Source organism: Myotis yumanensis, unplaced genomic scaffold (genome assembly GCF_028538775.1).
Source record: "Myotis yumanensis isolate MYYU_CA2020_CCGP unplaced genomic scaffold, mMyoYum1.0.hap1 SCAF_17, whole genome shotgun sequence".
NCBI classification, from domain to species: domain Eukaryota; kingdom Metazoa; phylum Chordata; class Mammalia; order Chiroptera; family Vespertilionidae; genus Myotis; species Myotis yumanensis.
Window position 1 is genome coordinate 18,912,850 of NW_027223768.1, and position 26,335 is coordinate 18,939,184.

The 26,335-nt window shown below is 36.5% G+C and overlaps 1 protein-coding gene across 3 annotated transcripts in view; it reads left to right on the forward strand.

Moving 5' to 3' along the window:
- Positions 1 to 26,335, forward strand: part of RABGAP1L (RAB GTPase activating protein 1 like) — a 425,164-nt gene that overhangs the window by 26,233 nt on the left and 372,596 nt on the right. For all 3 annotated transcript variants that reach the window (XM_070397213.1, XM_070397212.1, XM_070397214.1), the window contains 4 exons: positions 17,944 to 18,114; positions 19,543 to 19,732; positions 19,927 to 20,137; positions 22,015 to 22,189. In XM_070397213.1, coding sequence (XP_070253314.1) covers positions 17,977 to 18,114; positions 19,543 to 19,732; positions 19,927 to 20,137; positions 22,015 to 22,189 — 714 coding nt within the window. In that variant the 5' untranslated portion in view covers positions 17,944 to 17,976. Of the gene's footprint in view, positions 1 to 17,943; positions 18,115 to 19,542; positions 19,733 to 19,926; positions 20,138 to 22,014; positions 22,190 to 26,335 lie in introns of those variants that run through there.

Consider the following 26,335-nt stretch of genomic DNA (forward strand, 5'->3'; position numbering starts at 1 on the left):
GATTACATAGAAACCTGCTACAGTGGAAGCAGGTGAAGGAAAAATCTATCATAGGAATTAGTTTGGTAGAGGCAGCAAGAATACCAAAGATGTGTGGAAAACAGTTTATCAGATTAGTAGTGCTCAGTTGATGAATTTGAATCTGTTGATCCTGGAGCAGCAAACACCTCCACTCCCAACCTGGTGTTCTCAGGAATTCAAATTCATAAAGATGCTTGACCAGAAATGGCCATGGTAATCCACTCATTTGAAATGTCAGCAAACCTCAGGAAGAAAGTGGCAATAGGCTTTTAAATTATATGAACAACCTCCTTATATCTTCTTGCTTTTATAAAACCCCATGATGCTATTATTTTTATTTATTTTAAATTTTTGAATAAATTTTTTTCAGAGCAGTTTTATGTTACAACAAAATTGAGCAGAAAGTACAGCAAGTTCCCATCTACCCCTGCCACCATACACACACAGCCTCCCCCACTGTCAACATGGGGCATCAGAGTGGTACATTTGTTACAATTTGATGAACCTACATTCTTGCTGCTCCACATTCTTGTCAGAACTTGGCATTGTAAGTGTTCTGAATTTTGACCATTTTAGTAGTTGTATAGTGTTATGTCATTGTTGTTTTAATTTGCGTTTCTCTGATGACATACGAAGTGAAGCATCTTTTCATATACTTATTTGCTATCTGTATGTCTTCTTTGGTGAGCGAACTGTTCAGGTCTTTCGCCCATTTTTAAGTCAGGTTGTTCATTTTCTCATTATCCTATGATTTTCATGCTCTTTCTTCCTCTTACAGGTAATGTGAGAGACAGTGATTAAAAATGATTTCTTTATAATCAGATTCACTGTAAGAATCCTGTCTCCGTTATGTAATAGCTGTGTGACTTTGTGAAAGTTACATAAGCTCTTTGTGCCTCAGGTTTCTTCTTGGTAAAAGGGGGTTAATGTGTGATGGTCAAATGAGTTGATACATATAAAGGACTTAGACTAGGACTTGACTTGTAGTAAGTACTTAATAAATGTTAGTGCATAGTATTTATTACTCCATTATTTCATATACTCATTATCACTGCTCTTTACTGTATTCCCTGTAGAAAACGTTTGCTAAACTTATCCACACAAAATTGTAAATTATTTTTATGGGTATTTATATTTTTTAGTCTTTGTTGAACTAAAAAAATCATTTACCATACGAGCATAGTCTCTTGGTAAAAGATTCAGCAAATACACAAATATATCTACATATATGTAGTAAAAATGAAAGTTCCTTTACATGTAACACCTCCCCCCCACTTCCTCTTTTCTTTCCAGATGTAACTACTGTTAACAGTTAGAGTAGGTTGAGGCTGAGCAGATTGGTCTGCGATGTTCCATATTAATTTTTTTTTAATTGGAAGCCTTTGGCAGTGTTTTTGCCTAGAGTCTTGTAGTAGAGGTTTCCTGAGATTCTGCAGTGTTAACCCCTGTACTCTCCTTAGAACTTCCTAGTAGGTCCGATTCTCAGACTAATACCTGCTTCTCTTTATTTACTCCTTCAATTTGCAGCAACCAGGGGTAATTAAATTTTTAAAAAATATACTTTTTGTTGTTGATAGTATTATAGATATCACCCCTTTCCCCCCACTTTCCCCCATCCTCCCAGCCCTTCATCCCCCCCCCCCATGTCTTTACTATCCTATTGCCCATGTCCATGGGCTATGCCTGTAAGTATATAAGTTCTTTGGTTTATCTCTTCTCATCCCCAAACTCCGCATCAAGATATATCAGTCTGTTCCATGCCTCCATGCTTCAGGTCTTATTTTGTTGCTCAATTCATTTTGCTCATTGGATTTCACAAATAAGTGAGATCATGTTATATTTGTCTTTCTCAGATTGGCTTATTTCACTTAGCATAATTTTTTCCAGGTCCAACCATGCTGTCCCAAAGGGTAAGAGATCTCTCTTTTTTACAGCTGCATAGTATTCCATTGTATAAGTGCCCCACAACTTTTTTATCCATTTATCTACTGATTTTGGCACTTGGGTGCCAAGAATGTCCACCTTATTTAAAATGTTCAACCTAAAAGTGGTGTGGAAGGTGAACTTAGCTGTCACTCAGGGTTGGGGTAGAGTTGTGCTGGCAACCCTTTCCCTTGACATGTGACCCAAAGGATAGAAGGAATCTAGGAGGTGTCTTTCAGTGCTCTCTACCCTACCATTCTATTTCTGATGACAGGATCTGAGGAATGTGCGGAGATCTGGAGATGCCTTATAATCTTTTAGATCTAACTTCAGAGTGCACTGGTTAAGGACTGTTCAGTAAGTGAATATCCCAGTTGAGATGGAGATAATTGCAGCTTGCTTTGAGAATTATAGAGCTAAAGTATGTTGAAGGGTAATTAAAATTTTTATTTCTTTTAGGTTTTACTTGTAATTAAAATATTTTTGTTTTATTTAAAGGTTAGAGTAAGAATATAAATTAATGTAAAACATTGTAGAAACACTGTAGGGGGTGATTGACTCTTTTTGGAAGGATCGGAGAAGGTTTCCAGATTTGTTAATCCAGACAAGTCCACTGTTGGCATTTTGCCCTCCCAAATTTGTGTAAAGTACCTGCAAATTTGTGTAAACTACCTGCAAAGAACCTCAGAGGCAGAGGAGAGTGAGAATACCCACTGGAAGTTCAGGATATACCTGAGAGCAGCTTGAAAATTTCTTAAATTCTCTGTTTTATCTTAAGAATTCATGTGAATGTTGCATTTCATTGCATTCTGATTATGTAAATGTAGACATATTTTAATTACAACCAGAAAAGAAAAAAACAAAACATTCTCTGCTGATCTATTAATTGTGGAAAACTGAGGTGAATAAAGAGAGCTGACACTACCTATATACCAGGTTTAGCACTCACCTTTCTTTTCTTTTTTGTTAATCCTCACCTGAGTATATTTTTCCATTGATTTTTAGACAGAGTAGTTGGGAGGGGGAGAGACACACAGAGAGGAACATTGATGTGAGAGAATGTTCTCATTCTCACTAAGTTCCTTGAAGCTCTTATTAAGTTCCTTGAGCATCCTTATAAACTTCGTTTTGAACTCTAGTGGTTCGCTTACTTCCATTTCATTTAGAGATTTCTGGAGATTTCTTCTGTTCTTTCATTTGTCACATGTTTCTTTGTCTCCATGTTTTGGTTGCTTCCCTGTGTTTGTTTCTATGTACTAGGTAGAGCTGCTAACTTTCCTGGGCTTGGTAGAGTGGCCTATTGTAGTAGGTGTCCTATAGAGTCAGCCTCCCTGATCACCCAAGCTGGGCACTGCAGTTATGCAACCACTCCTTCTATGAGCTGTAAACCCTCTTGTTGTAGTTGAACCTTGATTGCTGTTAGCACAACAATGGCTGGTATTTACTCTTCAAGCCAATAAGCTTTAAGGCAGTGGTTCTCAACCTTCCTAATGCCACGACCCTTTAATACAGTTCCTCATGTTGTGGGGACCCCCAACCATAAAATTATTTTCGTTGCTACTTCATAACTGTAATTTTGCTACTGTTATGAATCGTAATGTAAATATCTGATATGCAGGATGTATTTTCATTGTTACAAATTGAACATAATTAAAGCATAGTGATTAATCACAAAAACAATATGTAATTATATATGTGTTTTCCGATGGTCTTAGGCGACCCCTGTGAAAGGGTCGTTCAGACCCCGGTGAGGTTGAAACAGCCCCCGTGAGGTAGGGACGACCCCGGTCTGGTAGGGACAACCCCGGTCAGGTCAAAACGGCCCCGGTGTGGTAGGGACAACCCCGGTCAGGTTGAAACGGCCCCGGTGTGGTAGGGACGACCCCGGTGAGGTTGAAACAGCCCCCGTGAGGTAGGGACGACCCCGGTGAGGTTGAAACGGCCCCCGTGAGGTAGGGACGGCCCCGGTGAGGTTGAAACGGCCCTGGTGAGGCTCAGACGGCCCTGGTGAGGTTGAGACTACTCCAGTGAGGTTGGGACAAATAAAGGGGACCAATATGGACTGATGTACAGGGGTAGATACAGAAGCAGAGCAACATTGAACAGAATGTTAAACTACAGTGGGAAGCCTGGGGAGGGTTGGGGGGGGATTAAGAGACCAACTGAAGGACTTATATGCATGCATATAAGATTAACCAATGGACACAAGACACGGGGTGGGGGGGGGCGGGGGGTAGGGGCCGGGGGAGTGTCAAGGGGGGGAAAAAAGGAGACATATGTAATACTCTTTGTAATACTTTAAGAAATAAAAATTATTAAAATAAAAAAAAAAAAAAAGGGTCGTTCAACCCCCAAAGGGGTCTCGACCCACAGGTTGAGAACCGCTGCTTTAAGGATTGCCTGCGAGGAACCACCACTGTGGATGATCAGCTGTGCTGGGGCCCTCTCCACAGAGCAGGATTTACTACAGCAGGCTGTGGTACCCACTGCGTCTGACCCTTGCGTGTTGCTGTGGAGGTTGTTGGGTGATGTTTTGATGTGGTCTGAAGTTGTCCACAGGGAGCACTGGACTTGGGGCCTCCTGGGAGATATAAGCCTGCACTAGAAGTCAGGCCATAAGTCAGGCTGCTGCATCTTCGCAGCCGTTGAAGACAAACTTTCCACGCCCAAGGCCACTCTGGTACTGGCTCTCACCCCTGCAGGCGAGGTGGGACCGGAACCCCCTACAAATTAGCCACGGCTGCACCCGCCCAACTCCACAGGACAAAGAAACCCACCAACCCCGGAAATTGCCCTTGTGGTTCTCTTGATGTTAGTGTTTCATTAATGACAGCTTCATCTCAATCCTGTCTATTTCTCTAACTTTACTGCACATGTCAGTTGGAGGTTCAGGAGGGTGTAAATAAGTCACTTCTGGAACTCTCTGGATTTTTAACTAATTGAGAACAGAAGCAGGAGCCACATGTAGGATGAAATAAAGTATTGAGCTTTATTACCAGTACAGGTGGATTGGAAAATGTGGTGAGGATTTTAGTATTGCACTCTACTCGGCAAGAAGTGAAAGCCCCCACATGGAGTATAACAGAAGAATAGGGGTTTCTTTTCAGTGCAATGAGTCATGACACCTGCCAAAGCCACAGTCCCTTCAGATGGAAACTTTGGGCAGGAGCTAGGCAGGCACGTTTTAAAGCACTTAACCTGGTTTCTCCCCACTCCCACCACTGGGCTTGAGATGGGCACTTGACCAATGGGCAGTCTTAGCAGACAGACCCCTACAAGGTGAGATTGATTTGGTTGCTTCAAATCTGGACCCCATATTTAATTTGCTGTATTAACTAGAACAAATTATTTAATCTTTTGAATGCATTCCTTCTTTTGTTAGGTGGGAATACAAGTATGCTAAGTGATTGTTGTGAACACACACAAAAAAATGCCCAATACTGTTTTGTTACTGCTATTTGTGAATTGTAGTAACTTATTCTTTTTTAAAAAATATATTTTTATTGATTTCAGAGAGGAAGGGAGAAGGAGAGAGAGATATAGAAACATCAATGATGAAAGAGAATCATTAATCGGCTGCCTCCTGCACACCCCCCACAGGGGATCGAGCCAGAAACCTGGGCATGTGCTCCGACTGGGAATCAAACTGTGACTTCCTGGTTCATAGATAGATACTCAACTACTGAGCCACCGTGGCTGGGCCTGTAGTAATTTATTCTTATACCAGGCCTTGAATGTTTAAATCTTCAAAAATTACAACTGCTACATTAAAAGCATAGTAAATATACTTCTTATATTCCTAAATTGTACTGTTAATTGAAAACATGTATGGCTTCAAATTAATATTGCTTCTTTGATTTACTCATTTCATGAAAGCAGAAGGTTACACTTGCTTTATGCTGATGTGCCCTCATATTGCAGACTTGACCATATGAACATTACACACACCATGTGTAAGTTTTCATTTTCTTGTCAGAATGAAACCTCAATCATATTCTCCATATTTTGAGGGAAGGGAGCATATAATTAGTGGACACTAAGTGTCTTAAGTGTCATTTGAAATCAGAGCTTTAATTTGTTTGAACCAATGTGATGATATTTTGAAAAGAAAAAAGGTGTTACTTATATCAGTGTGTAGCAAAACACACGAAAAGCATTAAACTGCCTTAAACTTTATATGGATGCCTTGCACATAATTGTTTAGTAAGAATTTTTCACTGGCCTTGTGTTGTACATTGATTTATTCAGATACATTAAGGGAGATCTTAAGGTACATCATTAAGATTTGGATACTTATAACAGGATAAATTAAAAAATAAATTTCTCAAAATAATGAGTGGTCCTACTTGGTGTGTTGGGACAATGCTCTAACCAACTGAGCTACCTGACTGGGGCTCTTTAATTCTTATCTTAAGTTTTGAAATATCTTCATTTTCATTTTGTATTAAAGTTTAGTAACTGGCTAGGATAAATGATTTGCTCTGAGAGTCTAAACAATAATTTTAGAGAGTGGAGGAAGGTTGTTTGAAAGTGCTGGAAGTTTTGTTTTCCTTCAATTTTAGAGATCAAATAATCTACAAGGTGTATGTGGCAATTTGAGAAGCTGCAGGGACCCTTTGCACTATTAAAGGAATTAGAACTTAATGAGCCCACTGGTTTTATTCATCTCTAAATTCCAGTTTTTAGTGTTAAGTATATAGTAGACTTCCAGTAAACGTTTGATTTACTAAATCCATGGCATGCACATTAACAAATATTTATTGGCACCTTTTGGGCAAGTATTTAATTATTTTTCTTATATTATTGGGGTCATCTTCAGAAATTATGGCAAGTATAGTTGCTTCATTTTCTTAAATTAGAAAGACATGACTTAGCCGTCTATAGAAATTTTTAGTTTTTTGTTTGTTTTTTTGTTAAGCCTCACCTGAAGATATTTTTCCATTGATTTTTTTTTTTTTTTTTTTTTTTTTTTTTTTTTTTTTTTTTAGCGAGTGGAAGAGAGAGGGAAAGACAGAGAGAAACATTGCTGTGAGAGAAACATATAGATTGGTTGCCTCCTGCATGCGCCCCAACCCGGGCCGGGGAGGAGCCTGCAACGAAGGTACATGCCCTTGACCGAATGGAACCGTCAGGAACCCTTTGGTCCACAGGCCGACCCTCTATCCACTGAGCCAAACCAGATAGGGCTAGAAATTTTTATTTTTCATCTAGTGTTCGATGTTCTTGTACTTTTGTTGTTGTTAACCAGTTGACTAAGTGTTTCTCAAGAAATTCAAAGATGGGGTAGTACTAGTTTCTGATTTGCAAGGTTATTCCTATTGTTCAATATAAGAGCTTCTGCCCCACCTCTCCTTAATCTAGATACATCTCTCATAATAAAGTCCCTAGATTTTAAGGTGTGGCATAATTTAAGAATGGTACTTGGAGTAGACCTGGATTTGCATCTCATTTCCATCAGTTACTGGTTGTGTGGTTCTTGGGTGAGTTACTTCCTTTTTAATTCCAACTAACAATTAAATTAATTAACAGATACTATAAAACTCATGACAGAGCAATTAACAAACAGTAAAGTGGTAAATTCTAGTAACTACCAGCTTCTGACTATATGTTCACTAAAGGAAAAGTAGAGTTAAGCATGCAAATTAGGATATGTTTGAACGTAAGGGTGAAGGAAAATTATACAGTTGGTAAAATTGTGGCAGCATAGTGAATTTCTATTTTTAAGGTATTGAGGACTCTAACTTTGTCTTCCGGATATAGGTTACTTTTTCTCTTAAACTCATCATCCTAAAATGTCATTGAAATGGCAAACTAAAAATCTGTTTTGGTTGAGATATAATAGCAGCTGAACTTTTAAAATTCTAGAGTTTGTTTAGTAGTTCTTGGAGGGATTACATTAGAAACAGAAGAAAAGTATGTAGTACTGTGCCTGCTACATAAATGTTGTCAATTGTGTGTGTGTGTGTGTGTGTGTGTGTGTGCAGTGGTTGAGACTATGGCCTCTCTTGTCAGACTGCTATACTAGTCTTGTGACCTGGGGTAAGTTATTTAGCATCCTATTGTTTCTTTGTTTATAAAGGTGGATTAATATCAGCTCTACCTTATATTGTGAGGATTAAATGAGATGGAATATAAAGTGCATAGTACAAAATAAGTACTTGATAAATGTTAGAGATTATTATTGTAAAATTTTTCTTTTAGGAGGCATCTATCAGTGGAAAAAGCAGGATCTTCAGAGTCAGGTTGAATTGGTTTTGAGTTTTGCTTTAGCTACATGCTGTGACCTTGGGCAGATTACTTAACAACTACTCTTTTCCTGTTTTCATATATATAAAATGAGGATAATAGCTACCTTGTAGAGTTTATGGAAGCATTATAAATACATAGATACTTAGTAAATGGTAATTATTATGGGCATGGTGCCTGTAATTCAGGTCAGTAGTATTTTCTTGGGTTGGCAATGTGAGCTAGCTGGCTAGATTTTTTTCCTGACACTGATTCCTCTATTTGAATTGAGTACTTAGTTACAATCAAGTCAATTATGCCTTTTCTATAAAAATAAAACTTTATAATAACAGCTAAATATTTACTTATTTATAAAATCTTAGGTGAAATATAAATTAGAGTATACTTTGTTTGTGTTCTCTTGTTTATTGTTGTAGAACAAAGGTAAAAGCAACATCAGTGTAGCTTGGGATAAAGGGCCGTTCGTTATTCTGACTTCCCCTAGATGCCTTCTGCCTTATGAATCCTGGAAAAGAGAAATCCTGTTCCTCTAGGGTTGTTTCTAGGATGTAGAGGCTTTCTAGAGAGGTGACAGTCATCTGCCTATTTAGGTAGACAGCTTAGAACTTGTATTGCTTAGATAACACAGAACTCCTAACTGAAAGTGGCAGGTGACTCTCTATTGTATGAACATGGCTGTCAGTGGGATCAGGCAGCTAAGCTCCCAGCTTAGGTCTGCAAAGGTAGGAGCAGTTTTTTTCACAAGAAAGGATCCAGCTATTAGAATTGACTGAGCAGCCTTGACTAACATGAAAAAAACAGAAATGAAATTAGAGCAGGCCACTCTGAACTGAAACTTTAGCAGGTTCTGACAGGTCCTTCAGAGTAGAGTTTGTTTATGAGGAATGTTAGCAAAGAGTTTGCATGTCCATTCAGATATTCAAATTTCATGGCTTATTAGGGAGACAAAATATGTACTTGTGCCCCCCCCCCCAATTTATTTCCCTTGAGTAAAGAGATCTTGGAATATACAGAAAGTACAGCTTAATAGCCAATTCTTGCTAAACACAAAACTTCTGATAGTTTTTTACACATATTTTTGTAATAGTTATTTTACATATATTTTCCTAGTCTTTTTGGGAGGTTTTACATATAGATTTTAGTTACACTTTTTGTTGTTGTTGAGATACTGTTTACATATCATAAAATTCACCATTTTAAAGTGTACAGTTGGGTGGTTTTTAGCATATTCATGAGATTGTGCACCATTATCTATCTAATGGTATATTCCTGACGTTGTGCACCTCTATCTAATTTTAAGGAAAGACATCTTTTTTCAGATTTTGATGAACTTACCCCTGATTTTCTTTTCTACTTTAAGGAAAATCTGACATACTAGGGCTTATCTCTGAGTTTTTGATAGTTGTTTGTAGTTCTGCTATAGTTTCAGTTAGAGGGGTTGATCATTTGTTTCTTTTTCTTTTTCCATATTAGTCACTGGTGCTTAGTAAATTCTAGTAGCTGGGTCTCCTCTTGAGAGAAAACTGTTGAAGAAGTCCTCAAATATCTGTCTCATTTTTAAAAAAAAATATATTTTATTGCTTTTTTACAGAGAGGAAGGGAGAGGGATAGAGAGTTAGAAACATCGATGAGAGAGAAACACCGATCAGCTGCCTCCTGCACATTCCCCACTGGGGATGTGCCCGCAACCAAGGTACATGCCCTTGACCGGAATTGAACCTGGGACCCTTGAGTCCGCAGACCAATGCTCTATCCACTGAGCCAAACTGGTCAGGGCCATCTGTCTCATTTTAATTCTGTTTCAGAATAAGAGAGATAGGAAACAGTATCATTTTGTACGACTGCCATTAGGCTGGATGAATGTTGTTCTTGGACAGTGGAGCAAATGTCTGTTAACTTAATTATTCACTCCTTCCTCTTGCATGATTAGTTATGTTTTATTATTAGTTATGTATAAAATTGTGTTTTATAGACCAGCTAAGGATGATCATTTTCTTTAGAAGCTCACAAAACTGTCATGCAAGCATTTTATGAACTGCTGCTGTAGGTCTCTTAAATCATCATCTTCATTCATAGAGGAGCTTTACCTTTCTTTCCATCTGAACAATTTTGGTCAGATTGGTACAAGCATTATAATTTTTCAACACATTTAGTTCCCCTGGACAATGAAAATATGTGTTTATGTAACTTTCTATACACAAGTAGATACAGATCAACAATAGATATAGAATTTAGCTTTATCTATTTGTCCAGCCTAATATATGTGTTAGTAGCTGGTTCTCTGAAAAAAAAATTTTTTTTATTGATTTCAGAGAGGAAGGGAGAGGGAGTTAGAGATAGAAACATCAATGATGAGAGAGAATCATTAATCTGCTGCCTCCTGCATGCCCCCTACTGGGGTTCAAACCGTGACCTCTGGTTCATAGGTCTGTGTTCAACCACTGACGCACATCAGCCAGGCTGAGAAATATTTTAAATGTTTTTTTCCAGTTTACTGTTATTTTCAACTGAAACTAAAATGTAATTATCTCATTAACTGCAAAGCATGTCTCTTTAGGTTCTTTAACTTCTAGTGAAATAAAAACGTTTTCACTTTCTTTTTTTTAGCATCATTCTTTACCTTTTCCCTGACACCTGAGATCTTTTATAGGCCTCATATCTATATGCCATGCTGTCCAGAGGGAGGAGAGACTCTCTCTCTTCTCCAATACATTCTCTTGTGGGTTTAATCTGAAGAGACAGTTTAGTTCTTATATTCTTCCTTGAACTATTGTCAGGAAAATGCCATGTTAATTGCCTTAAGACTTAGTGCCCCGCTTGAAACAAAGTGTTAAAGTAAAAGGTATTAAGTTAATCGGCGTAGAATTCATTTAGAGACTCAACCTGCAGCATTCCCCCCCCCCCCATCACCCCCCCCCCCCCCCAATAGGCTAGGGACTGGGGCTGCTACACAGTTGGGGAAGAGATAGAATAGATGCTAAAAAAAATTTAATAATACGTTTATTGGTCTTTTGTCTTTTTGTGTTCTCTATTTCATTTTCTATTGATGTATTTATCTTTTTTTCTTTTTTTAAAAATTTCTAACAGCTTGTTATATATTTAGGATAATATCATTTCAAACTCTTGCCTTTAGATTTTGCCCACATTACTTGATATGCTAAGTTTATCAGTCTTTTTCTTTTTGGTTTCAGGTAGGGATCAAATTTAATTTTTCCCTAATAATTAGTTGGTTGTCTTATCATCTTTATTAAATACTACATCCTTCCATTATTATTATTATTTTTTGTTAATCCTCACAAAAAAGTATATTTTTTCATTAACTTTTAGAGAGTGTGGGAGGGAGAGAGGAAGGGAGGGAGGAAAGAAGAGGACTCTGTACTGTATTCTGTCATATGATGGATTTTTTCCCCCTTGCCCATATACCTGTACTCATTGGGCACAAAGATGATTATTAGTCTTAAGCCAAGTTTATGAAACTGAATTGCATCAACTTTACCTTTGAATTGATTGCATATGTAATTATAGCAGAAAAACCAAGAGAAAAATATAGAATTAAAGTTAATCCTCATTAAAATTTTTGAGTATATATATTTTACAATATTTTAAACTTATTTTATTGCCTAGAAGTTATTGCTGAGTAGGTTTTTCTAAACTACAGTATGAGACATGGGTTAAAGTTTTACATAACTGAATATATCTAGAGTTAAATATTAGTATTAGAAGGGTAGACTATTAAATTTTAATTCAGTGGAATGTCAATAATAATTATAGAAGCCACTGGAGTTTTTTTTAGGTAATAGTTGAAGAGTCATAGCAGTATCTCCTTGAGAGATTGATTTGTTAGTTGCTGTTAGCTTTTCCTGAGTTTAATCTCAAGATAGTATAACAATGCTGAAGAAATTTAAAAATAGTAGATCACTTAATTAGCTGTTGCTTTGGTAGTGCTGTGTGACAATACTGAAATGTTTGATGGCTTCAACAATAAACATTTTGTTTTTTAACTTCTGGTTCTGGGGATCTGTGAGGGAGACTATACTTCCGGCTGTGGATTAAATTCAGGTCTTATTCACATGTTGCATTTTGGGTCCATATTCTTTTCTTGGTCTTCTGAAGAGACCAAGCCAAATAACTCAAGCAAATTTAAACTGTCTGCTCAGGTTTTGTTTATTGATATTCTGTGGCTCAGCCCAAAATGATTTGGGCAGGGAAATATTTTGCCTCACTTACTCTCTTGGGAGGCATTATAAAGTCCTATGGCCAGAGGCACAAATGTACAATTCTGTAATAGAGAGGGAGTAAAAAATTGGTAAAAATAACCTGATCTATCACAGTTAACTTATGAATGTCATCATCCTAATACAGATTTTTAAATAAAATATTTTTTTTCCTGTATTACATTCTGTTTTTATGATAGGAATATTATGCAGCAATAATCATAATGTGCCTACCATTTTAAATTCCTTTTTGTCCTTTGCTGGCTTCCTATTTTGGTTATAAAATATTTTCCTATTGTCTTTTAAACCATCCTTTGACTGTAATTACCACTTGTGTTATCCTGTGTTTGTTCCTGTGATTATTTCAATTAATTCATTTCTCTATTTTTTCTTTCATTCATCGTATCCACTACACTGTTAATCTGGGAAATTATTGTCAACTTTTCAGATTCTCTGCTCTTCCTTTACCCAGATTTCTGTTCTCATACCTACTATATGAAACCATATTGCCATCTGCAGCCTGTTAAAATATAAGCTTGTATGTCTTTTGGCTAGCATATAGTTACATTAGGACTCATTAAGCTTCAGGTGACAGAAACTCAATTTAAACTAGCTTATGCAAAAAGAATTTATTGGAAGGGATATTTTATAGAATTAAGGCAACAGTGGATTTACCAAGACTGAGGATGGGAACAGATGGAGCTAGGCTTCAGGAGTGACTCAAAATGATGGACTCAAGTAAGACTCTCTTGCTTGTCTGTGTATAGGAATGATTCTCACTCTCTCCCTACATACTGGCATAGGTCTTCAGACGGGTGAAAACATGGCCACCAACAATTCCCAGTTTACATCTTAAAAGTTTCTGCTGTAAGAGGGACACTGTCATGATGAACTCTTTGGTCATCAGTCCAGAAATCTTAGGAAATACGTTCATTGGTCTAGTTTGGATTCAGTGTTTACCTTTGAATCTGTTTGGCCACAGTATTGAGGTTTCTATAAAAGCCATGTAGTTTGAATAGAGGGAAGCCTTATTCTCAGAAAAGTAGTTTTGCAGATGATTGCTGGACTAATAAAAGCAGGTGTCCACTAAAGTAATATGAATTAATAAGACCCCTTTGTGCCCTTTTTAGGGCCAGGGACATTCTTGCATACCCACCTACATATTAGTGTGGCTCTTGCCTGCTATTTTCTTATTGTAAATTAAGAATATTTTTTATTTCCACCTTTGTAATGAGTCTATTATAGTCATTCTAATTTTCATGCCTCATAGTCCTTCCTGCTTACCAAATCTGGATTTACATTCATTTTTTTTCAGTTTTCTATTTCAGTTTAAGAGCCACTTGAAAATTAATACGTGCAAACACGTAATATAAAAGCAAGAAGCAGACTAACCACATTTGGCACAGAAAGAATTTGGACCATGTGCACTACGACTTTATCTTTTGAATGTGTTTGGTTATTTTGGGAAGAAGATAGCTGCCAGTTAGACTTTGCTGAATGTGGTTATATGGTTTCTAGTATATGTGAAAATTGTAGTTTTAGGTATCCAAGTGAGATGCTAATTTAGGTATATTGCTTATTTGACAAAAATGATGTGGCATTAGAGTAAGAATTAATAGGGATTTCACTTGTTAAAATTGTTACAGGTGTGGGGATGTTTATGTGATTTAATTAAACAAAAAATATTTATTGAGTTTCTTTGGGTTCAGAACAGGCAAGAAGGTAATGAAGAAAAATATATCATATTCTTGGTAGCACTGATAAGTTTTCTGTCCCTTATTCTCATATACCTTTAAAATGTCCTAAAAATTAAAATTTTTATGCCTATAGTTCCCAGTAATGTTTTTTTTTAATCTGAAGAGACATAAACATTCTTTGTCAGATTTTACATTCTAATTTTTAGATTATAATAGGGCAGCCTTTAACTATATGCCATTAAAAGAAGTTTTGCTTTTGTGTACTGCACTGTTTTACTTGCTGAATTGAAATGAATCTAGTAATCTTGAGTTCACAGAACAGCAAACTCCATATTTAAAAGATGTCTGCAAATCTAATTTGAATTGAGCAACCATTAATATTTACTAAAACTCTAATGCAGAGTTAGCTCTCAGGTTACTTATCACTGGTCTAAGAAGAATGCTTTGGGGGAAGAGACAGGTAAGTTTTGATGTGGAAAGGAGTGCAGGAGGTCCGGTGTGCACGGTGGCGTTCTGTTGAGGCACATACCAACCCTGTTCTCATCCGATGAGTAGACTAAAAGGCAGTATGACAGTGCAGGGCAGAGCATTACTCTGAAGTAATTACTTGAGTCCTGGCTTTACATTTCCTGTTTTGTGAGAACTTTCAAGTGATTGGTGCTTTTAAGAACAATTTGTTCCACACATTTATTGAATATCTACTATGTACTATGTACTATGCCAGGAATGGAGTATTCCCTGGTAAACAAAACAGAGTTTGGGTTTGGGGAGGGTGCTTATTTAGATAGCCTTAGCATCGTGACGGCCTCAGGCTTCTCTGCCATCCTTTCCGTATCTCAGCTCCTGCTGTTCTCACCCATACTCATTATGATCTAGCTATCATGGTCTCCTTTCCATTCCTCAGTAAGGCGTTTCTCACATCAAGTTCGTTCTCCCTAGTTCTTTCCATGGTTTATTCATTCTTTTAAGCCCAGACATCAGTTGGATCCGTATTGCCTCCTACCTTCTCCTCGCCTTCTGTAATACTTATTCCAGTATGTGATCCTGATTTACTCTCATCTGTATTATTTATCTCTTCCATAAGAATGTTAGCTTTGGGAAGACCAGGACTGCATTGTCTTTACTCATCATTTAGTCTCCAGTTCCCATTATAATTTCCAGCTAGTAGGGACTCATAAAATATTTGTTGAATGGGTGAATGAAAGCTGATATCAGTGGAGTCAGTCATACGAAGGTAGGAAGCAAGAGCTAAGACTCTAAGTTGGGACTGAATTTTCTGTGATTAAAGAGTTGAAATGATAAAGTGACAGAGGCAAGGGTGTGTTGGGCCTTGTAAGTGCTGTTAAGGAGTTTGGATTTTGTTTGAATTTTAGTAAAAAGATTTTAGTCTGGAGTTTTAATATAATTCAGTGTATTTCCTAAGTGTTCTTTGGTAGCTCTGCGAAGAGTAAATTAGGGAGGAGTAGAATGGAGGAAGGAGATGGGTTCGAGACTTATAGTCGATAAAAACATTGCTTGGATTAGGCTGGTAAAATGGATATAGAGCAAGATGGGATAGATGTAGGGTGTATTTTAGAGATGGGGCTGACATGCTGATGTGAGGAATGCAGTAGAGATGAGTTAAGGATGAGACCCAGATATTTTGTGTGTGTAACTTGGTAGGAGGTGTTGTTATTTACTGAAATGGAAAATCTGAATGAGAAGCAAGTTTGGAGAAGACATTAGAAATTCCATTTTGATCACATTTGCATTACTGAGAATTCCACATGGGTTCCAAATAAGTAATTTAGAGGAGTCATTTGGGTTGGGGTAGAAATTTGGGACACTGTCAGCATATAGATAGTATTTAAATTCATGACAATGAGAGATATTACTTATAGTGTGTGGCAAGGAATCAGAAAAAAGCTCAGGACCTGAACTTGGGGAATTTCTAACATGTAGATATTAAGTAGAGGAGTGGCAGCTGAAAAGGACTTGGAGAAGGATTGGCCACACAAAGATACCTGGAATGTATCTTGGCAATCAAGGATTCATGGGGCAATCTGGAAGGGTAAAGACATGGCTGCTAACACATACTGCATTTTTAGAAACATATAACATACAAAATAAGAAAAACTTTGAGAGGACAGATGAATGTACTTGAAGGGTTTTAAAAAAGAAGGATATTAACATGTCTAACAAATAAATGATGGCTATCTTGTTAGCCTAGGAGTATAATTATTTTTTATTTTGATATTAGTGGAATTTTTGATTTTTTAAATAAAGTTGGGAATTAATTTTTTTAAAAAGTATAACTTGAAGCTGCAAGTACTTTTTTTTCTAAGGGCCAGGAGTAATGGTGTTAGTGTCACCTAATGGCAAAATGAGATATTGCAGCCATATTTATATGCTGCAATGAACAAAGTAACCGAATTAGAAAGAGAAAAAGAACATTTCTGGGGGAATTTAGGCTTAGATCAGCAGGCTACTATAGTTAAATGGTCCTCTCCTATTTAACCCTGGCTTACTTGTTTTACCCCTTTTCATATTACCCTTTGGTCACTGAGCAGGTCCTTTTTATTGTCTTTCAGGTTTCAGCTCAAATATTACCCTTTTGGAGCGTCCTTTCCCACCACCTTACTTACAGCTGTCCCTACACTCCTTACAGCTAAGCTACTCTTTGTCACATTAACCTCTTTCATTATCTTCATAGCCTTTAGAGCAGCGGTTCTCAACCTGTGGGTCGAGACCCCTTTGGGGGTTGAACGACCCTTTCACAGGGGTCACCTAAGACCATCGGAAAACACATATATAATTACATATTGTTTTTGTGATTAATCACTATGCTTTAACTATGTTCAATTTGTAACAATGAAAATACATCCTGCATATCAGATATTTACATTACGATTCATAACAGTAGCAAAATTACAGTTATGAAGTAGCAACGAAAATAATTTTATGGTTGGGGGTCACCACAATATGAGGAACTGTATTAAAGGGTCATGGCATTAGGAAGGTTGAGAACCACTGCTTTAGAGTGATTTGGAATTATCTTATTTGCGTCATTGCTTGTTTTCTCACTAGATGTCAGCTCCAGGAGAGCAGGCTGTTCACTCATGTAACTCCAGTGCTGAGTGCAGTGTCTGCTATGTAGTAGTATTCATGTTGAGTTAAAGTGTGAATATTTGGAGAATGTTGAGTTTCTGTGGTGTAGAGATCTATCCAGAAAATAGAATTACACTGTATTTGATTACTGTGACATTGTTTGCTACATAAATGCAATGTGAAAGCTTTGACACCACCACCTCCCCACCCCCCAGCTCATAAGTGGTAATGTGTCTGGAAAAAAAAAAGATATATGGCTTAGGGTGTTGAATTGTATATTAGTTAATTTTAGTAACATAAAATATTTTTGAAAGTACTATATATGTTCTTGAGGAGATACGTTTTTTAAGACATTTAGATTTAATTACAAAATAATTCTGTGAATATATTTGTGTGTGTGTGAATTTGTAGATACTTCTAATATCATGCTTAATTTTTTCCTCTCTTTATTAAAAACAATAAAAATAGTATTTCTAGGAGAAAAATAGTTAAACAGTAGTAGTTGAGATATGGGCGGGTTTATATTGTTTTTCGGGGAACAATATGGTTCTGTTAGCCTGGAAACTCAGGGCGAAGAGAGTATATTTCCATTATGTGGCCCAGTCCAAGAGAGTAGCTTCCCTAGTTTTGAGATAATTGTCTAGTGAGAAGAATTCTTCTTCACATGAGCCATTTTTAAAGGCTGAGGATTGATCAGTTCATGTTTTTATTCAATAGGTTTTGTTTTTGTTTTCAATCCTTGTGGCTTTGAACAGGTGGATGTGGGAAGAGATTTTTGCAGGACTGAAATGGAGGTCAGAGCTTCCTTACAGAAGGTTACTGGGTCATCGGATTCTGTGGCTGCACAGAACAGTGAAGAATTTGTTTTGGTTCCTCAGCATGCAGATGATACTTCTACAAAAGATGAAGAAAAACCTGAACTGAAGGTAGTTTTTCTTTCCTACAAACGATACTATTTTAAATTATGGCTTTTTTTAACTAGGTGAAAGGAGATGTATAAAATCCAAAGGTTTTTCTCAAGTGTTGACTGTGAGAATAGAGTCAATGTTTGATGTATTTAGAGGCTTATTATTTGGTTTGTATATTTTTGAAATTTTTTGCTTTTGGTTATTTATCTTTTAATTCGGAATTTAGAAAGGAGGAATAGACGAGGAGAAAGAGAAAGGATAATTGAGAATTAGACTTAATGGTTAAATCTTACATAAATGTAATTTATCTGAATATTTTTATCTCTCTTACTACTGGGTTAAGTTGATTATATAAATAGTTATGTTTACTTTCACTTTTTTTTCGTTATGACCTCAAATCAGCTGGTAACATTGTAGTATGTAATTTAACAGTTGACTTGTTTAAATATTTTAAAAATATATGTCTTTTATTTTTAGTGTTTGTATTTGGTTATGCTTCTTTTCCTTTTTCATTTTTGTGTTGCCTTTCCTAACTCAAAGAAAAAAACAAGCAAACCCAGGTATATATGCATGAGAATTGCATAGCTATCTTCTAGAAACAGGGGTAGAGAAGGTAGTCAGAACTGCTACATATTTTTTAAATGATTTTTGTTTAATTTAAACTATGGCATCAAAGATATATTAGTATACAAATCTAATAAAATTATATAAAGATCAGGTTATTAAATACCCATTTTACCTTATGTTGAAGATATAGTTTTATAATTTTGTTAAAATAACCAATAGCTTTATTTAAATTTATTTAAATTTCTATTTAAACAAATAACTATTTAAATTTCTTTGAATATCTGTATTTTAGTATTAATGTATTTAAGATGTTATTTATTACTTAGGTTTTGTGTCTTCTCTGCTTTTAAGAAAAACCTGAGTTAACATAAAGAAATTAGCAACACTCCTCTTGGCAGCTAGAAAACAAAATTTATAAAGAAATCAGAAATATGTTTATGTTATGATAAGAAATATGACATTTTAAATGATATCACAGTAGACTGTGGCCTATTTAAACTTATCAGGTTTTCCCTAAAGCCCGTACATTTAAGATTATTTGGTTCTGGAATATGTTATGGAAAACTAAAAAGAAAATAACAAGAAAAGAAAATCTCTGTAAACAAGTTCTCAGATCAGATGTACTTGGAAAGTGCCTGAAGCATTTTCTGAGAAATCCTTTTCTGAAACTAATAATCTTCTAGTTTGGCTGTTTTTGTAATTCAGGATTTTGTATTATATCTAGTAAAATTAGGTAAAACTGTATAAATTCTTGATGTTAAGTTAACTATATTTAAACCAATATTTAGATTGTTTTAATTTCTTCTAGAAGTGAAATATTTTCATTCAGCTCCAGAACCATAATATGATTGAAACAGAATTGTCTTGCTTTGTCTGTAGATAGTTTCTAATGGTGATGAACAATTGGAAAAAGCCATGGAAGAGATTTTGAGAGATTCTGAGAAAGGGCAAGGCAGCCTTGTGGATCGTCAAAGTTCCAGTGAGATTTCAGACCATTCGCTTGGAGATGTTTCAGCCAGCCAAACAAATAAGCCATCTCTTCAGTTAATTTTGGATCCATCAAATACAGGTACTGTACTGAACTCATAGAAACCATAGGAGAAGTGGGATAAAGTGATACTGAAAATTTAAAAATCCTGTTAACTTTGTTTTTAAGATCAGGGCCACCAGCTTTTCAGTGCTGGTTGAGAGCTCCCACTTTGGTTCTTATGTTTCTGTGAAATTTTGCATTGACTTTTGAGTGTGTTTTTTTTTTTTCTTTAGAAATTTCTGCACTCAGACCATCTTCTCCAAGTGGATTGCCGGAAGAAGATAGTGTTTTATTTAACAAACTGACCTACTTAGGATGTATGAAGGTTTCTTCCCCGCGTAATGAAGTAGAGGCTTTACGGGCAATGGCAACTATGAAATCTTCGAGTCAGTACCCCTTTCCTGTTACTCTGTATGTGCCAAATGTTCCAGAAGGTTCTGTGAGGTGAGCTGTAATCCCCCTTCTCCTCTTAGACATATTGCAGATTTTGTGTGATGGTGATGATGTTATATCATAAATCAGCCTAGGACTTACTGTTAATTCACTTTTACTCTGTAATACAAAGGAAACATGTTTAGGCTTAGACTGTGTCTTTATTTGCAAGGGGCATGTGCAAAATTATACTTAGAATGTAAGTGGAAATATAACTATAAAATACATGTAATTCTGTTTTTGTATTCTGAAGAGCCTAATAGCATGCCTCCACCTTGTCATTAACAGTGGGTCAAAAAATTGGAGTGAGCCCTTCATTTTAAGCTCTTTTCATCAGACTGGAAAGAAGCAAAATGTTTTTTTTTCCTTATACTTAATTAGTAATAATGTTTAATGTCATCTGAACCTTGAATTTCTATTTTTTTAAAATATATTTTTATTGATTTCAGAGAGGAAGGGAGAGGAAGAGAGAGTTAGAAACATCAATGATGAGAGAGAATCATTGATTGGCTGCCTCCTGCATGCCCACTACTGGGGATCAAGCCCGCAACCTCAGCATGTGCCCTTGACCAGAACCGAATTCGGGACCTTTCAAGTACGCAGGTTGACACTTTATCCACAAACCAGCTAGGGCGAACCTTGAATTTCTTTACATGTAAATCAGATGTTATTCCAACATTCAGCCCTCCAGTGGCCTTCAGTCACACCTGTGACTATATTCTTTCTCCTCGCTGTTTTTTTCTTTTTCCTTCATAGCACTTTTCCTTGACTCGACATTATATACAACTTACTTGCTTATTTGTTTATTGTCGACTTTCCTCACTAGACATAAGCTCCATGGGAGCAGGGTATTTCTATTTTTCCCTGCTGTTACTTCAGTGTCTAGAGTAGTATCTGGTCCAAGTTTTCAGTAAATATTTGCTGAATGAACAAGTAAGTGTACCAGCTCTAGGAAATTAGGTTGAATGTATCCTAAACCTATAATATTCCCTGAAAGTTGTCTTAATCTTTTTTCAAACTCTTCCGGATTTTCATCATTCTCTAAAGTTTAGAATGTGAAAAAAATGTTAGCTAAGTTCTAAAATAGCAATATAAATTGCAAGGTTTTGGTAAAAATGCTTTGAATTTTTCAGAAAAGGGTTTTGTAGATATATTGTTTGTATAACTTAAAAATGTCAGAATGCCTTTTAATGTTACCTGTTTAGTTTCAAAGTACCAAATACTTCGTGACAAACCCAGTGCTTTGACTTGCCTCTGTTTTTAGTGGATACCCCTCAGTTTCACAGTTTGAGACCCTGCAGTGTTCTTGAATTTTTAGATCAATCCAGGGCTTGGAATTTGTATAGTGAAAGTCAGAGAATAATTTGTCCTTAAATTCCACAGACTCCTTACACTTTTTTTTTTTCTCTCTCCTTATAACTTTTATATTCTGCTGTTAATTGGATCTGTGGAACCACTCTGACCGTTTTTGTGATAAAAGAGGTCTCAGTTGAACAGTGACCTGGGGCTTGGATAAACTTACAGGTGCTGCTCTCAGTAGAAATGAACTCCCTTTGGATCGTCTATGCTATTCTGTGCTGGCATTCCTTTTCCTTTTCCTGTAACAGAACAAGACTAGCATTTAGGGATGGGTGACAGGCAGTAAGTGAATTAGATCATAGGAAACATAAAAGTGAAGTAATTGTCAAAAGAAGGTGAAGAATTGTGTGCTTATACATTATATACATATAGCAAGAATATGAAGACAAATGGTTTTCTCACATTATTAGTACCAGTTTATTTTGTGATTTTAAGATGATTATGTTTATATGCTATTGGCATAGTAAAACTATTTGCTTTCGTTCTTTGATAGTTAATATTTTATTTCATTTTCCACCACTGTTCTGCAGAATCATAGATCAGTCCAGCAATGTGGAGATAGCATCTTTTCCAATCTATAAGGTGCTGTTCTGTGCACGTGGACATGATGGGACAACAGAGAGCAATTGCTTTGCATTTACAGAGAGTTCCCATGGTTCAGAAGAATTTCAGATACACGTTTTCACCTGTGAAATTAAAGAGGCAGTAAGTATAATATATTGTAGCAATTGGCTAAGGAGACGAATTAGAGTAGTATTTTTGAGCCCTAATCTTAGTCATAAATTTGTATGTATGAGTATGTACCATATTGTATAAACTTGGAGTATATTTCTAAAGAGAAAGAGCATATTTTTACTGGCATAGAACTGAATATGGAAAAGTCAAATCTTATAACTATGCAGGAAAGTGGTATTATAGGTGGGGCACACTCAGCCTAACAGATGTAACAGGAGAAGGCCACTTGACGAGCTGTCCTCCCATCCCACCATGGTAGTCATTGCTCAGGATTAGGTAGAAAGAGGGATTTTTTTTGCACCTTTTTATTATTTTGCCCAAGTTGATTGGTCCATGTGATTTGAAAAACTGCCTCTAGCAATACCTTTTCGTCTGCCGGGCATGATGGTTGCATATTGCTTGCACTTGGATATTGTACTAAAGTGGTTTCATAGAGCTCTGTAGTTTCACTAGAGACTGTTTTTTACGTACATCCACTTAGCGGCTGGCTTTGGCTCTAGAAAACTGGCCTAATTAAATATACAAATGCTCACATACAGCAGGGTGTCAACTTGGAGACCTTTGAAGGGGCCAGGAAGTTCCTTTTAGCCATTCTTAAGCGGTGGTTTCTTCTAAGACTGGAGAAATAATTCAGAATCAAATGGCTGGTAAATAAATGGGGAAATTTCCTTCATTTCTGCATCTGTTAATTAAAAAGAAATTGCACTTTTAGAACTTTAGTACTTAGGCTTTAATCAATGGGTTTGGATAAGCAAGGTCGCCAGAGTGTGTGCTTTGGGGAATATAAATTGTCAGCAGAAAATGCTGAAAGCTGTAGTTATTGTCTTTGCTCTTTACCATGAAGCGTAAACAAACATTGTATTAACAGGAGTTCTGAGAGCTTATTTCTGGCCACAGCATGTAAACTCATAGAAATATAGATTTCTGTGTGTTTGATACTAAGCACGAGGGGCATGTCAGTCTTTATTTCCTGAACACCAAAATGAACATGCACAGACACATGTAACTTAGATTGTAGCCGTAGAGTTCTCTACCAGAATCCATGCCTGTGTGAGAAGTAGTTCTGATTCTATTTCAGCCAACATTTATGTACACACACACTCTGACGGTAGAGTGCTGGCATTTCATGTTGGCAGCCACCATTTAATATCCCTCTGTGGTTTCTGGACAATTGGCACTCAACAGCAAGGAAGTGAAAGTTGAAGAGTTGCAAAACCTGCTGCTTGGAGAGGCAGAAACACTGCGGCAAAAGGAAGTGGAAAGGGACCTGGCTGCAGCATTCTTCTTAATTGTGACGGTATGAAACTCTCTTTGGATTATAGCATCCACTTATTTATGGGTGGGGAAATCTTTGTCATTTTTGAGGTTTTTAAAATTTTTAATTTTTTATTATTTTTTATTATCCTCATCCAAGGACATGTTCATTGACTTGAGAGAGAGAGAGAGACAGAGAGAGAGAGTAAGAGATAACCTCGTGTAAATATAGAGCTTATGCCTGGCACAATGCTGAGCACTTACTCAATACTCATCACATCTCCATGACATAGATAGTATTTATTTAAACTGGTGATCTTATGCTCCTTCTTGCCTGGGGCAGTCATTTTGGTTGCCTCCTGTATGCGCCCCTACCAGGGATCGAACTTGCAACCTAGGCATGTGCTTTGACTGGGAATTGACCCCACAACCTTTTGGTGCTTCGGATGATGCTTCAAACAACTGAGCCACACTGCCAAGGCATCTTCGTCATTTTTTGGAGCTTTAACAGTGAGAAAGCATGGATAAAACTGGGGAATTCTTACCCTTACCATTTTGGATATGGTATTAAATAGTATTTCTAGAGAGACTATTTGGTACTTTGCAGGCTGTGAGCAAGTGATGTCCATGTATTTTTTTTATTTCCATGTATTATTATTATTTTTTAGAGTACACTTTTCAAAGTGATACGTTATAGGACATTGGTGGTAAAATTCATTGCTTGAAGGAGAATACAAAATTGTCTTTAAACTTTATTACAAGACATCTTTTCTAGCCTTGGCTGGGCAGCTCAGTTGGTTAGAGCATTTGCCCGATATGCCAAGGTTGCGTGTTCGATCCCCGGTCAGGATACATACAAGAATGAACCAATGAATCCATAGATAAGTGGAACAACAAATCGATGTTTCTTTTTCTCTCTCTTTCCCTTCCTCTCTCTCTAAAATAAATTAATTTAAAAATTTTTATGAAGAAAGGACATCATTTCTAAACGAAGATAACCTCGTGTAAATATAGAGCTTATGCCTGGCACAATGCTGAGCACTTACTCAATACTCATCACATCTCCATGACATAGATAGTATTTATTTAAACTGGTGATCTTATGCTCCTTCTTGCCTGGGGCAGTCATAGTTTATCCCTCTTCTCCAGGTGTATTATTAATGGCACTCCGTTGTGTTCTCAGAAGTGCTCTGGTTTGTTTGGCACATGTAGTTACCCTTTGCTTACCTGAAGACTAAGAGAATAGAGGATGGAGCTGGGTTTCCAATGGAAGTCTCTGACTCTGAAGCCCCATGTAATTTCAGTAACAACTTTTCTGTTGCTTTAATATTGTAACAGGCAAATATGGATTTTTGTCATTCGTTTATGCTTTATAAAGGGATTGATTGGTCATAGAGTTTGCATCCCACCTGCCTTTGGTTTTTACCCATGCTTTTATAGAAGATCTTCCTCTCCCCTCAAAAAAAAACAATTACCCTTTAATTAATTTAAAGTCTTTTTCTTACATCTACCAGTTGTCAGGTTATTTGGTTCCCAGAAGTTTCTTGTTCTGTGGTGAAGGGACAACTTTAGTCCTTAGTATTTGGGCTCTCTTGGTGAGCACAAACAATTGGCAAAGATAGTTTAGGAACATGTGATAGACATTATTATTGCTTAAATATGTACTGTGTAGCAGTGTTGCTAATTAATTTGTTTTCCGTTGTTTTCAGAGTCCCCGGATGAGACATGAAGAAGTAGGTTAAGGCAAGAAGATGTCTTTTCAAGTAGGAAAAGCAACATGGCTACCACTACCAGCTGTACTGTCATGCTCTTATTTCACCATGTAGTCCCACAGGCAGCAGCCAGCAGCAGTGGCAGAGGGGAAGCTGGCGAAGGTGATGGCTTCTTTGGACCTGTGGCACAAGGATTAGGGGTTCTAACCCCACAGAAGATTTAGGGCACATTTGCCTCACTACCCTAGATGTTCTTCTGCAGGACTCTGCTGGAGTGAATCTCAGTGATCTGTGGCAAAAGATCTGGGATCCAGCCCAAAGAATCCTGATGCCGGTGATCATTGTACAGGAGAATGACGGGCTAGGCTTCTGCTGAAAAAGTGAAATATCAGAAAGCATAGAGAAAAAAGCCAAGAAGGCACCTATTTTTGTTACATTTTTATGGATATATTATACAAAACTGTTCTTAAAGATACTTTAAAAGGCTTAGTTGACTCTTTAAGAATTTATTTCTACTAGTCAGTGTGATCGTTTTCTTCAAAACAGATTTTGATGTTTGTGTTATTTGTATGTTTTAACATACTTATCATTCATTACTAGCAATTCTCAGTGTTATATTTTAGAAGCACGGTTGTTATCATCTGGTTTTAGGCATTCAGAGGTGTTTTATGAGAAATATTAAGGGTATCATTGGGAAGATCTTAATTCTTAATGCACTGGTTTTTATTGATGTTATTTTAGCAAAACACTTTATATTGGAAATTAATTCAGAAGTTATGCTGTTAGTGTTTTCTGTAGATTTTTATAAATTTTTAAAAAGTTTATTTTATTTTATGATATGCCTCTTATTTTAGCCCCTTTCACTGAGTAATAAATTTGAGTGAGATGTTTTAAAAATTTTAATACATATCTTTCCAGGTGTCTTTTATAGAATGATTTTCCTACATTTATTTTTGGGGTGAATATTTTCTTGACATATGGTGTTTTTATTTATTTATTTATTTACTTTCCACTTACAGTTTACATTTAATATTATATCAGTTTCAGATGTACAGTGTAGTGGTTAGACATTTATATAATTTACCAAGTAATTCCTCCTGATAAGTCTTGTGCCCACCTGGTACTGACACCTGGTCTTTTTAAAAGAGTT